The sequence below is a fragment of the Lepidochelys kempii genome, chromosome 1 (genome assembly GCF_965140285.1).
Source record: "Lepidochelys kempii isolate rLepKem1 chromosome 1, rLepKem1.hap1, whole genome shotgun sequence".
NCBI classification, from domain to species: Eukaryota; Metazoa; Chordata; order Testudines; family Cheloniidae; genus Lepidochelys; species Lepidochelys kempii.
In genome coordinates this window covers 299,328,163-299,342,570 of record NC_136380.1, presented here as the reverse complement: position 1 = coordinate 299,342,570, position 14,408 = coordinate 299,328,163, and the positions used below count along the sequence as shown (strand labels likewise).

Below are 14,408 nucleotides of genomic sequence, written 5' to 3'. Positions count from 1 at the left end.
CTAGGAGTTCCTTTACCTACAGGGTCCAATCTGGTCGGCATGCTGAAAGTTCACCTACTGGATCAAGGCCTGAACAAAACACATCTGCCAGAAGAGGAGGAGGTGGTAGTGGTGGTGCCACCCCCCTTTTAACCAGTAGACATGGGTTCAGCTCCCCACTCTGCTTCATGTGGAGCAGGAACTTGAAGCTGCTCCCCCATATCCCCATGAATGCCCTAACTACTGAGTGATTGATTGGGTGTTCTCAGGTGGGTCTCTTCCAATCTTTTCTGTTGAAGCTTTTTCCCCTTTGTATTTGTGTATATATTGGGCCAAAGAGAGAGGGAGAGTGACTTTCTAGCCTGATGGTTAGGCACTCTCTTGGGAAAGGGAAGATCTGTACTAATTAATATTTAAGCCTAGAAAAGGGTATATGACCGTGAATCCCAAGCAGGGAGAATCTTAAGTCCCACCTCTCTCCTTAGCATTTCTTACTGGCTATCTTAAGTGGCTCCCTGCTCAACTTGCTGGCTTTTGTGAATGCTATTCTTAGGTTCCTGTCTCTCCCCATGTGTTTGTTCGAGGGCTTTCCCTTCACCCTCTCCCCTGGTTCTTGTCATGCAGTTGGAAAGCCGACCAGAAGTTCGAAGTGCAAGCAATGTGATGTTTATTGGGGTTAATTTCCAGAAGGCATATGTATAGCATAACTCTGATGCCACAGAGCCCTGTTTTCCAGTGTTTCCACTCCCCACTCCTCAGCAAGCATAATTATACCTGAAATGCACCCCACAGTCCCATCCCTTATAGCTTATGGTCATCTTCCATTTTGGGAGGTTGGCGGGCTAGGGTCTTCATTCCCACCCCTTTTGTATCCCATGAGAAGGGTAAGAAGTGAAGTTGGACTCCGGTCAGGGGCAGGCATTTCTCTGGTCTTTTAGTGTTGCCCCTCCCCACCCCCCAACTGGTTGTTTGACCTTGCCTTCAGATAAGGAGTTGAAGCAGTCTTCAAGTATGCGCTCATATATTACGTTCCCACCATGCCCAGTAACACTTTAACTGCTCTTATCTATTTCCATTATACTAACAAACCTATCTGGTTTAGGAAAAAGCAACATTTACAGTGTCTGTCTTTGTTCTTAGTAAGAATCCCTTTGTTCACACATATTAGTAAAAATGTGTATATATCCAAAACCAAACAGGCAAGCAGAACTCAAAATATTGTCTTAGGTGAAACAACAGGCCTGGATCCTACATTGGCACTAATACTTCTATAATACTCCTAACAGTGTTGTATTGCAGGACTGGGCACCTAATTCAGGGATTGCATTAAACAGCATGCTTAAAAGTTAGGCAATGCAAACTCTGAGTGGATCTAGTCCCCTTTATGGATGTAGTCCTGAATACCTATGATACTTTTGAAAACAAGTTTTAGGTTCCTAAATCAGTTAGGCGTTGCAACATTGAATGGAGTGATGTCTAAATATCTTTAAAAATCATGGCCTAACCCAGTATCTCTGTTTTTTATCTGTGTGATTTCTCATGTAAGCCATCTTTAGATTTGTTTTATATCACCTGATATTTCTCAGAACATTAAATGGAGTATTTTGAACTTCAGAAACAAATAGATGGTATCTCACAGACATTCATCTTAATTTTGTCCTCTTAGCAGACAGTGCAACATTTTGATTTTAATATTTTGTTTTTAAGAATTGAAGTTGACCTTGTGAGGAGCTAGCAAACACATTTTTCCCTCCCTATTTGCACGCCTCTAATTTGCTCCTCTGAGATATGTGTTCTTATTTCTTATGTGACTCCATCCTCCTAACTAAAACTAAGGAACTGCTGATTAAAAGGAAGTAAATCCGTTCATAAACTAGTGGGTTTTCTAGGTTTTCTGATTAGCTTTACAGATCCCCCTTATTAATCCTTAAACATTGCATACTCTGCAAAAAATCACTGTCTTTTACATTACTATAGATGATACTACAGAACATACTGTGGCTTGATTTGGTACAAACAGCTGATACTATTACTCTTGGGTTTGCTAAATATTAACTAGAAAATATTTTCCTCTAGATGATCTCAGTTATCGCTGGCTTCTAAATGAGTTCCCAGTATTCATTACTTTGGACAAACGGCGATTTGTGTCACAGACAAATGGCAATCTCTACATTGCAAATGTAGAAGCATCAGATAAAGGCAATTATTCATGTTTTGTGTCCAGTCCTTCAATCACAAAGAGTGTATTCAGCAAATTCATTCCACTTATTCCCCAGGCTGTAGACCGTAAGTATTTATGAGAAGTATTCTGTTTGCATTTTGATTTTTTTCCCGTTTACTGCAGTATTTTTAGCTCTGAGATAAGTCTTAAGGCAGTCAGTGAACTAGCATTTTGGTAGGTTTACTTCAGACATATTATTTAAATGTTCCACATACAAAGGCCCAGATCATTCCCTTCTACTGGGGTCATCTTGGAGAGGAAACCTCCATGAAGATCCCCCCAGAATCCCTTCTCTGTCCTCAAGGTATGAGTTTTTCTCCCCCCTCACCATCACGGAGTAGGCCATTGGACCTGTCCCAAAACCTGGCTTTGGCAGGCCTAAGGATCCCTGTTGGGCGGGGGTCGTGACTCCATGGAAAAGCTGAGGCAGCTCCTAGCAGTATTATGTTTTCTGGGAAATCCCCTAAGCAGTGGGAAACCCAGCCTCTTCTGGTCCACTCTCCCAGGCCCTGTTACCTTCTGCTATGACGACTCTGGAATGGTATTGTAAAAGCCACTGATCTGCTCTTCCTGCAGGAGGGAGGGAAGATCTGTACTTGGTTATCTAGAGATCAAAGGCTTTGTATAGTTGTGCCAATCCCCTAGCCTTCTCTTTGGCTTCATGTTACTAGATTTTTCACTGCCATTTTGTCAGCAAAGTTATGCATTTTTGATACTGTAAATACTGCCCTGCATGCACTTTGGAATGTCCAGCACTTGTCTTTCATACACTATTTGCTTGATGCAATATTTAGTTTTAACAAAATTGGGCTCACTTGATCAGAAGCCACATATTTTTCATATTTTTAATTTTACAGAACACACTAGATTCCTATTTCATATTTATTTACTTTACTATTTTAACAGAATGTTCACCACAGAATTTCCATATTTAGAGAGAACTTGGGATAAATACTCATGGTATTTCTCCTTGTGTGCGTGGTTCCTATCCATGCAAAAACATGTTAATTGGCATTAGAACTCTTGGATAACAATTAGATTAATAATCAGTAAGTGCCATTTATTCACTAATAGACAAACTATCGACCTTATGCCAGCCAGGCTGGTCTGGAAGAGAGAAGGAATCCGTCCCTTTCCTCAGACTATGGAGCAGCCCCACAGTTGATCTGTATCTTCAGAACTTCAGTAACCCTTGTGGCTGTTAGACTTTTCTCTGCTCTGTAAAGGGTAATAGCCAGTGAATGTAGGTAGTTTCAGCTCAACTGATCCTGTCCCTAGCAGTTTCTATCCATACTGAGTCCTTCATTTGATAGCATAAGAGATGCTCCACAGAGCTCAGCTCACTGGTAGATAGGGTTTCATATGCCCACGTAGACTCCTGGCATTCCATCACTCCCTATTGCCCTGTGTAACAAAGCACAATAGTTCTGCTACTTCCAAGTACCTCTGTGCCTGCAGAAGAGAAGGGGGTGACCTTAAAGTTCACAAAAATGAAAATGATTCTATCCACACTTGTTCTAAGGAAGCCATGGAGATAAGTTGACAAAAGATAGGAATGTGCTCTCTCCGTCATCTTTACAATCTACTGTTACACTTCAAAATAAGTTTAAATATGTTTACACTACAGAATTGAATATTAGCTTGAATATTAGCTATTAATCATCCAATGAAAGATAATTTTTTGAAAATAGTTCTGCCTTATTGTTAAAGTTTTTCTGTGTTAAGTCAGACTTCACTGATAATGAACATGGTGTCACATATCGTAAAGAAAAATTCTCTCTGGAATTTTAAGACGTTTTCTTGAGCTGTAGAAGTTAAAATTGCTGTATTAATTTCTGTCACTGACTGGCTATGTCTGTGAATCTCTTTTAATGTTAGGATCTAAAGTATATCCAGCTGATATCAAGGTTAAATTCAAGGATACATACGCACTTCTGGGGCAAAATGTGACACTGGAATGTTTTGCACTTGGAAAGTAAGTATATTTTAATGTAGTTTTAGAATAATACATTGGCTTTCATATCTCATTGGGAGCAAAAGTTCAGGATATTTAACGCAAATACATATTATGTCTTTTCAAAGCCCCGTTCCTGAGATTAGATGGAATAAGTATCTTGAACCCATGCCAGCAACTGCTGAGATAAGCATGTCTGGTGCAGTTCTCAAGATCTTAAATATTCAGTTTGAAGATGAAGGAACTTATGAATGTGAAGCTGAAAACTATAAAGGAAAAGATAAACATCAGGCAAGAGTTTACGTTCAAGGTAGATAGAGCATGTTAATTCTTCATAAATTCTTATGTTGGGGAGCACCTGTGTTTTCACACTTGATATCCATGTTATCTAATTGCATCGTTTTGACACACTGTTGTTTGAGTTAATAAAACAAAATCCAAAATTCATGCATTGTGAGACAACCATAAAAATGATCTATTAATTGAACTGCTCAATTTAATTCATTGTAGTAGCTCTACTTACATCTTGATTGCAGTGTGAAAGGGTTTAAAAATGGCATAAATATGCATAGTGAAAGCTAATTTGCTTAATTGTAGAACAGTCGAATATAAGAACTGCTAAGGGAAAAACAGGTCACTAGGTTTATCACACTTTCTTGTTTCCTCATTCTGTCTGGCTCTTTTCACCCTTTCTCTCTTTGTCCTGCCTTCAATTTCTCTTTTATATACACACTCTTTCTAAAGATTTCTAAGGCGTCTTAAATGTCTGTTTAATCCTAACTTCAGTGAAATATTCTACTAATATATATGAACTGTGACAAAGCTTTGTCCTTGCCTCCATGGGTCCCGCGTTTCCTGGCAGATTTCACTAGCCTCAGAGGCTCACTGTGACTCTCCACGTAACCCTTCTCTCTCAAGAGACAAGGGTCAGAGTCTACTGAGCCGTTTTCATCATAAGCCAGCGAGGGAGGTGAGGAGAAGTTATCCTTCCTTCCACAGTCTCTGTTGTCTCCCAGTCTCAGTGATTAATAGGGGGCAAAGGTGGGGGGGAGCCCAGGCCCACCCTCTCCTCCAGGCTCCAGCCCAGGGACCCTAATAGTATCAGCTATGGTAGCTGACCTTTTAGAAACATGACATGTACAATTCCCTGGGCTACTTCCCCCACAGCAGCCCTCGCTTCCTCAAGCTCCACTTCACCCTTACCTCAGGGCCTCCTTCCTTGTGCCTGATATGGTGTGTACTACTCAGTCTCTCCAACAGCACAACTTCCTCCCACAGCTCCTGACATGCACACCCACCAACTAACTGGGAGGCTTTTAACTAGTTTCAGCCAGCCCCTGATTGGCTTCAGGTGTCCCAATCAACCTAGCATTCTCCCTGCCTTCTGGAAAGTTCTTAATTGGCCCCAGGTGTCTTAACTGACCTGGAGCAGCTGCCATTTCACTGATCCTGGTACCAGGGATTTGTTTAGCGTGGAGCTAATATATCTATCTCCCACTACTTTTCTATAGCCATCTGGCCTTTCCCCATCACGGAATGTTAATAATTCTTTTGAGCTTTCTCTACTTCACTTTTTCTAGATTTTAAATACCTTTGGGGTTTTTTTCCCATTGGAGGCAGATTTCCATTAAATCACTTCCTTTTGTAAAGAACTGAGTATCTTAGATCTCAGTGGTGTTTATTTTCATCCAACAATTGTTTTTATTTTTGTTCCTGTTATTTTGCACCATTGGCTTTCTCTTGTTCCAAACTGTGACATGTCTATCATTCTGTGTTTAGCACTCAAGAACATAGTGCATCCTACTGCTAGCAGTGGAATGGGCCTGAGATAACCTGTCTCTCGCTGTCAGGGGGTCACCACTATTTATTATACGTGATGATAATGAATATGACTTTTCTATTATTTTGGCACTTATACAGTGCAAGAATAAATGTAGGTGCATTTGATTTTTGTTTGTTTCTTAAATGCCTTCTCGGTTTCCTTGGAATATTTTCTGGGGAAGAATAAGTAATGCATGTTTTAAGTGCATTCCTTGTTATCTGCAATTCCAAATTGTTTACTTATATCTATTTTATGGTGCTACTAATAAGTTAATATGTGGAATAACTGCAATCTAATATGAACACCATCGAGGTAATGAGTATTATCTTACATTCACTTCAGCAATCATGATTTGTTATGTCCACTTCCCATTGTTACCTCTATAAAAATTGTTTACAGTTATTGTGGCGCTCATGGGATAATTCCAAATATTCCATGACCACCATTGTTTCTTACTTAAATTAGTTGATGCATTACTGATTTACAATATTCCCTATGCTTGATGGCCAATGAATTACCCATGTAAGAGAACCTTCACTATAGTATTTCTTGAAATGTGCAGCATTTCTTATTATTACAGTTATTGCAAAATTCAAGTCCCTTATAGTAAATTTGTATCTGCCCTTATGTTTCTGAGACTTCTGCATCTATGGGAAGAGGTGCGTATTCTTCATTTTCCCTATATTTTAATATAATTTTGTGCTCTCATTCACAGTCTCAGAATGAAAATTAGTTTTAGAAAAAAAGTCTATCAAAAACATGCCAGCACATATTTTAGTGGGATACCTCTGATATAAAGATTACATTGTCATGAGTTTTTCTGTTAAATGAAAGCTATATTTTTAAACTGAAATTTCAAATTAAAATGTTCTCTTTCTGGAGACGATGGTCAGAGACGTAAAGCAGTCACATTGGACCCAATATGCCTGCCCATACTGTTTTTTTAAAATTAACTTTCTTTGACTTCATAAAAAATCTCTTAATTTGGAATGGGGGGGCAGGAGGGTGGAGGGGAATTATTATGACTTGGCCTAGAGACTCTAAGTTTGCTATGATTTGTTATCTGTGCTGCAAATAAGTGGGGAAATTATAGGGATATGTATTATAAATATCTCCTAGGGTGTGCACGCCCCCATATAGATAGGGTTGCATATACCTAGTTGCCCATTAGAGCAAGGATATCAAAAAGGAGGAATTGGAAAAATGGGCATGCTTCTTGTAGGAAGAGCTTACAACAGTTCCAGGAAGCAATATGGAACTAGGAAAATGAAGGACTATCGTGCTTAAAAGAGATTTGATATGAAAATTGTTGTTTATTTTCCCTACAGCTGAAGCAACCCATCTTGTTGCATCTAGTAGATTCTGCACAGTACACTCAGCAAGATCTTCTATAAATGAATATTTTCAAGAGGGCGAGTTAATGATAAATTTCCAGCCATAAGCTGGATTCCTTTAATTGGCTTAAGCCAGATCTGTAATATTAGCTTTGCATGCTTTTTATGTTCATTGTTTCATTATAGTTTGTGCATGCCATTTCGCTAAAATTTCAGCACAGTTGGTCACTCAGAATGACTTTCAGTTGACTGGCCTTGTGAAACACTTCATGCCATCACTTGTAATTCGTATAGGAATTATATTTTTGCACATTCTGCTGTAGCTGACATGCACCCATGCTTGCAGTCTAAGAAGAAGAGTCTCATTTTCCTTGCAAATAAAACCTTGTGTGCACACTTCACATGAAAGCATAAACATATGTTCCAACAAAAAGGAATAATCCTTAGTCCTGATATAACATTTGTAAACTGGACTGCTACACTTTTAGTGAACTGAATTTAAAAATATATAATGGTACGGTCCTTATCATTATAGCAAACAATAATTTGCTAAGAGACACACCAGAGTAATTACAAATAAAAGAAAGAAAAACCTCTCTGCTTCTTCCTTATAAAGTCTCAGTTCCTTCTTAAAGAATATATAAAGCAGTATGAGATGTAAAACACAGCACCATCAATACAGTCAAAATACCTGTGTATTGCTGCTTAAAACAAGGAACTAATGTTAATGAATAGCACAGTATTGTAATGATTCTTCTTTAAGTGATTGCACATGTCAATTCCACTGTAGGTGTGCGCGTGCTTCGTCCACAGTTGTTGGAGATTTTTCCTTCAGCAGTTCCCGTCAGGGCAGCGTGAACTCCTGGCGCCTCATGCCACTGCTCAAAGGTGTAAAGGGCTCCGCTGCCCCCAACACTCCCCCTCAGTTACTTCCTACCACCCGTAATGGTTATTGGAGCTGTAATCTTTGCATTTCAAAAATCTTCCCTCACCTTCTTGTTTATATAGTTCCTGTCATGTTAGTTTGGCTTAGAGTTGTGTTTCTGTATATAGTTACCAATTAGAATAAGTTTAGTCTAGTTCTTAGGGTAAACTGCTCTCCAGTGCCTGTTTGGGTACTGGGTCTGGTACTGGACTCATGCCACACTCTCCTGGCTTTAAGGGCTGTCACGCCTATGGCAAGCCAATACCAGTCAGCGACCCCCACCCCAGCTGCCTGAAATATCTGGGGGAAGCCCACATAGGTGAAAAATGTCACATTTGTAGAGGATTCAAGCCCTGTTCAAAAAAGGACAGGGTGGCCAGGCTCAAATATTTACTGATGACATCTGCGCTTCGCCCTCCATTAGAACCTTCCTGTTCGGAGCACGTATGAGTTGGTCAGGAGTGCTCCGTCCACTCTAGCTAGCCTCACTGGTACCAAAGAATTCCTCAAAGGATTTGGTACTGGGGCCTTTGAAATCTACAGGCAGGCACTGGGTGCTGCAAAGGATATTGAGGAACACTGAAAGAAGAGCCCCTCCCCCGGCATAACTTCCCTGCAAAGAGGGATTGCTGACTGCCAAGCCTAGGAAGGGCCCATTGAGACCAATCGCAGGATTGGCACAACTCCTACTACTGACGGGTCAACTCCTGGTATTTTGACGGTACTGTCTACATCTGAAGCGCTTGAGGCAGCTTGCAAACTACTGAACTTGTTAGTTCTGGTTTCAACTGTGGAACAAGATTCCCATCAGGCACCAGGAGTGGGCGAGCTGGATTCTCCAGTGCCTGTTCTGGTTCCAGTCACCATTCAGTACCAGTGGCTGCTATGGTTGCAAGGTCTCAGCAGATTCCATCAAAAGGAAAGCCTACAGTGATCTCGCTGTTGCCTCTGTCACCTGATTCGGAACAGGTCTCCCTGATGACATTGGGATCCGCTCCCGCATGGCCAGAGGAAGCAGACTCATTCCCCTTTTCGGATTCTAAGGTCAGATCTTATTCCTCCAGGCTGGAGCAACCTCAGCGGGATGTCTACCCACCTTGGTCCAGATCAATGGCCAGCAAACAGCTGGGTTCCAGCACTGTACCAGTGGCCCTTCTGGAGCCTTTGTGGCATTCCCCCACACTCTGCAGCATTCAGTAGACCCTGGGACATGAGCACCAGTCTCCATTCCCCCTATGCCGATATTAGTACTGTGCAAGGGGAATTGATTACTCCTGTGCAAGAATTGGACGAGGGTCCCCCTCAACAACCACTGGTCTCTTCTTCTTCATCCCTGGATGAGGCAGTACTTGCAAAGTCTACCTCACCCCCACAAGATGACTTCAGAGTCCACCAGAACATGCTAAAAAATGGTGACTGTGGCTCTGGATAGCCAGCCAGAGAAAGTGCAAGGAAAGTCACACAGGTTGGTGGACATTTTCACCTCTCCTGGACCCTTTAGGGGAGCTATCCCTGTAAATGAGGCAATCCTAGTGCCCACCCTAAGCTTATAGCAGACCCCATCGTCCCTTCCTCTCACAGCTAAAAGTGTGGAAAGGAGATTATATGTGTGGAAAAGTGTGGAAAGGAGATTTTTACAATCACCTGCCTCCAGGTTCCCTGGTAGTGTCTGCTGCAATTGAAAAGGATCAGACCTCAACCCCAAAGGGGAAGAAAGCAAGGAAGCTGTACCTCTTTGTTAGGAAAATGTATTCCACGTGAGGGTAACAACTGAGAATCACAAACTAGCAAGTTCTTCTTGGTCAGTATGATTTTAACCCAGGGGTCGGCAACCTTTCAGAAGTGGTGTGCCAAGTCTTCATTCATTCACTTTAATTTAAGGTTTCGCATGCGAGTAATACATTTTAACATTTTTTAGAAGGTTTCTTTCTATAAGTCTATATATGTAAAGTAGTGTCATATGTAAAGTAAACAAGGTTTTCAAAATGTTTAAGAAGCTTCATTTAAAATTAAATTAAAATGCTGATCTTACACCACAGGCCCACTCAGCCCACTGCCAGCCTGGGGTTCCGTTCACCTAGGCCAGCAGCAAGCTGAGCGGGGCCTGCGGCCGGGACCCTGGCTGGCAAGGGGCTGGCAGGCAGAACCCCAGACCGGCAGCGGGCTGAGCAGGGCCGGCAGCCAGGACCCCAGACTGGCAGTGGGCTGAGCAGCTCAGCCTGCTGCCACTCAGCCCGCCGCCGGTCTGGGGTTCAGTCTGCCGACTCCTGCCAGCCAGGGTTCCAGCTGCCAGCGCTGCTCAGCCCGCTGCCGGTCTGAGATCCCAGCCCTGCCCAAATAGAGTGGGTACCTGCCTTCTCCCTGGTTCTAGCCCATTCTCTTCCCCTCTCTCTATACTGAGCTCAGGATGGGAGTGCACTGAGCACAGGGCTGGGGGTGAAGGAGCAGGCTAGGGTCTGGCCAGGATCTAGAATGAGGGAGTGGGCTCAGGGTTGCAGTTTGGGTGTGGAGCGCTTACCTGGGCAGCTCCCATTTGGTGTGAGGGGAGCAGGTGGGAATGTGGGGGGGTGGGGGGGTGCAGGAGCTCCTGTTTAGTGCTCAGGGTGGGGGTGGGAATGTGGGGGGTTCAAGAGTCAGGACATGGGATCTGAGGGGGCTGGGTATGTGTGGGGGGTGCAGAAGTCAGGACAGGGGTCTGGGGGCATGTGAGGGGGGTGTAGGATTCAGAACATGGGGTGTAGGGGGGCTGGGTATGGGTGGGGATAGTGGAGTCATGGCTGGGGTCATGGAGGGGTGCAGGGATCAGGGCAGGAAGCTGGGGTGTGGGAGGGTGCAGGGATCAGGGCAGGGGGCTGGGGTGTGTGTGGAGGGTGTAAGGGTCAGGGCAGAAGGCTGGGGGTGTGGGCTGGGATAGTGGGGTGCTGCTAGCCCCCTGCCCAGAGAGGCTCACGGCAGGGGGCTGGAGGGTATATGCCCTGATTCCACCCCCCTTCCCCAAGGCCCCGTCCCCACCTCTTCTCCACCTCCTCCCGGGAGCAACGAGCGCGCTGCGGCTCCGCTTCTCCTCCTCCCTCTCAAGGGCCATCAGTAGATCGGCAGCAGGGAGGGAGAGGAGGAGGGGCAGGAACCCAGCACGCTGGGGGAAGAGGCATGGGAGGGGGGAGCTTGCCTGCTCTGCAACAGCAGTCAGCACAGGGCCGGAAAGGGGTGGGGACAGGATTTTTAATGGCACGCTGCTACCTACCGAGATCCCAGTGTGAGTTTGGCAGTGGGCTGAGCAGGACCGGCGGCTGGGACTCAGCAGGCAGCAGCGTGCCATTAAAAATCGGCTTGCATGCTGTCTTTGGCACGTGTGCCATAGGTTGCCGACCCCTCTTCTAACCTGTGGGAAAGCATCCTGAAGTTAAGGACAAGCTTCCTGACAAGGACAAGCAGGTTTAGTGGCCAGGTCAGCTGCGCAGATGAGCCTGGATGTAGTGGATTCAGTGGCTCATGTTATGGCTTCCGCCATTTCCATGCGTCATTCATCTTCAGTGCAATCGTCATGTTTGCCCCAAAGGTGCAGCAAACCATTCAGGACCTCCCATTCAGAAGCCTTTCATTCTTCTCTAAGAAGTTGGATGAAAGGCTTTGTAGCCTTAAGGACTCAAGAGCAATGCTTAAATCACTGGGGACTTATACACTGGCGATGAAAAGAAAGCCATTCCACGCACAACAGTCCCGTGGTTCCACTTGTTTATGCCTCGTAGCCAGAACTTATTGAGAAAGAAGGGCAGAGGTTGTGAGAGACGGCTGCCTCCTCCACACTGCCTGCTTCATTCAGGCAGACTGGTTCCTCAAAGCATTTATTTTGACTTGTTGCTCGAGAGCAGCCAATCACCTCCCATGATACCGTCCCCTATTTTTACCAACCACCTATCCCACATCCTAAGTGCTTGGTCCTGAATTGCCATGGATCCGTGGGTTCTAAGCATGGTGGAACTGGGTTATGCCCTCCAGTTTACTTCTATTCCTTCTTCCTATCCTCCTTGCCTGCCACTCTTCAGAGACCACTCTCCTGAGAATGTGATACTGTAGGAGATCCAGTCTCCTCTCCTTGTGGGCGACACAGAGGAAGTTCCAATGCCTTTCCGAGAAAAGGAATTCTATTCCTGATACTTTCTGATCTTGAAGGCAAAGGAGGGCCTCAAACTAGACCATTCAGATCACCCTCACAGCTTTTTGTGGCAATCCAGGCAGAATAAAGGGCCACCTGATGTCCACTTAGAGAATCTCCTCCTGGATTATGAGCTGTATTCATCTACACTACTGTTTGGCAGATGCAGAACCTCTGTAGAAAGTGGTGGCTCACTCAGGTAGATCACAGGCAGTTTCTGTGGCCTTTCTGGCCCAGATGCCCATCCTGGACCTGTGTTACAGTAGACCAAAAGCTGGATATGAGTCAACAGTGTGCCCTTGTTGCCAAGAAGGCCAATGGCATTTTGGGATGTATAAGTAGGGGCATTGCCAGCGGATTGAGGGACGTGATCGTTCCCCTCTATTCGACATTGGTGAGGCCTCATCTGGAGTACTGTGTCCAGTTTTGGGCCCCACACTACAAGAAGGATGTGGAAAAATTGGAAAATGTCCAGCGGAGGGCAACAAAAATGATTAGGGGACTGGAACACATGACTTATGAGGAGAGGCTGAGGGAACTGGGATTATTTAGTCTGAGGAAAAGAAGAATGAGGGGGGATTTGATAGCTGCTTTCAACTACTTGAAAGGGGGTTCCAAAGAAAATGGATCTAGTCTGTTCTTAGTGGTAGCTGATGACAGAACAAGGAGTAATGGTCTTGAGTTGCAGTGGTGGAGGTTTAGGTTGGATATTAGGAAAAACTTTTTCACGACGAGGGTGGTGAAACACTGGAATGTGTTACCTAGGGAAGTGGTGGAATCTCCTTCCTTAGATATTTTTAAGGTCAGGCTTGACAAAGCCCTGGCTGGGATGATTTAGTTGGGGATTGGTCCTGCTTTGAGTAGGGGGTTGGACTAGGTGACCTCCTGAGGTCCCTTCCAACCCTGATATTCTATGATTCTATGGACATTTGTAAAGTGGCAACCTGATCTTCTGTCCACACTTCTATCTCCTGCTATGCCTTCACTCATCAGTCTAGAGATGATGCCAGATTTGGACAAATGGTCCTACAATTTCTGTTCTAGTAGGCTCTGGATATGCCTCCAGCTCAAAATGCTTTTGAGTCACCTGCAGTGGAATAGACATGTGCAATCACTCAAAGGAGAAAAAATGGTTACCTGCCTTTCTCTCTCTACCCTCCTTCCCCTCTCTATCAGAATCTCTCTGGTAGGAAAGAACTGGTGGGTTGGGGGCAACAGGGCTCTTCATACTTGTGAGCAGTGGTGTGAGGCACATGGGGGCATTCACGCTGCCCTGATGGGAACTACTGAGGGAAGAATCTCTGACAGCTGTGTATGAGGCATGCGCACACCTACAGTGAAATCTGCATCACATCTTAAAGAACAACAGTTAAGGAAAGGTGAGTAAACATTTTGCGTAGACTGCACCTTCACTAGTAGATGGTGCTGTATCCTTATCTTAGTGTTAAGATGTCATCTTGTATGTTGTATGTTGTTATGATGTTGACCTGACCAGGAAGTGAGCAGGGAAATTCAGTCCTGTCTGTGTGTTCTGGAGTTGGTACATACAGTGTCCCAATAAATCCTTTCGTTTCTATAAGCAAGTATTATAACTGGAGCCAGCAGCTTCAAGATGGCAAAAGTACTTGTGCCTGAGCAGAAATATACTGATCATGCAGATTAGACTGGAATCTGTGATACTTGGCAGACTTTGAGCTAATGATCTCTGTGAATGACTGGACTAACGAGAAAGCAGCTCAGTACCTAGTAGTGTTTTTGGATGGTGATGTCAAAGCATTTTACCAGCAGCTTCCCAGTGAGGATCATGACTCTTAGAGACCGTTATGCAAACACTTTTACACTGCTGTGAGCGGGGATTCATTTGACCTTTTGAAATTCTGGAAGGAATGGCAAATCAGGAGGAGGCAGGAAGGGGAACCCCACATAGTTATTTGTGTACATTAAGGAGAGTGTTCGATAGATCTTTCTGTGCACCATTCTGGGCAGAAGATGGCTCCAGTGAAGCAGAAACTCCTAC

General features: G+C 44.2%; 1 protein-coding gene across 3 annotated transcripts in view; it reads left to right on the top strand.

The window, feature by feature from the left end:
- The window catches only part of CNTN1 (contactin 1), a 432,672-nt gene that overhangs the window by 273,779 nt on the left and 144,485 nt on the right, over positions 1-14,408 (top strand). For all 3 annotated transcript variants that reach the window (XM_073328045.2, XM_078851133.1, XM_073328043.2), the window contains 3 exons: positions 2,056-2,265; positions 4,079-4,175; positions 4,283-4,464. In XM_073328045.2, coding sequence (XP_073184146.2) covers positions 2,056-2,265; positions 4,079-4,175; positions 4,283-4,464 — 489 coding nt within the window. The remainder of the gene's footprint in view (positions 1-2,055; positions 2,266-4,078; positions 4,176-4,282; positions 4,465-14,408) is intronic.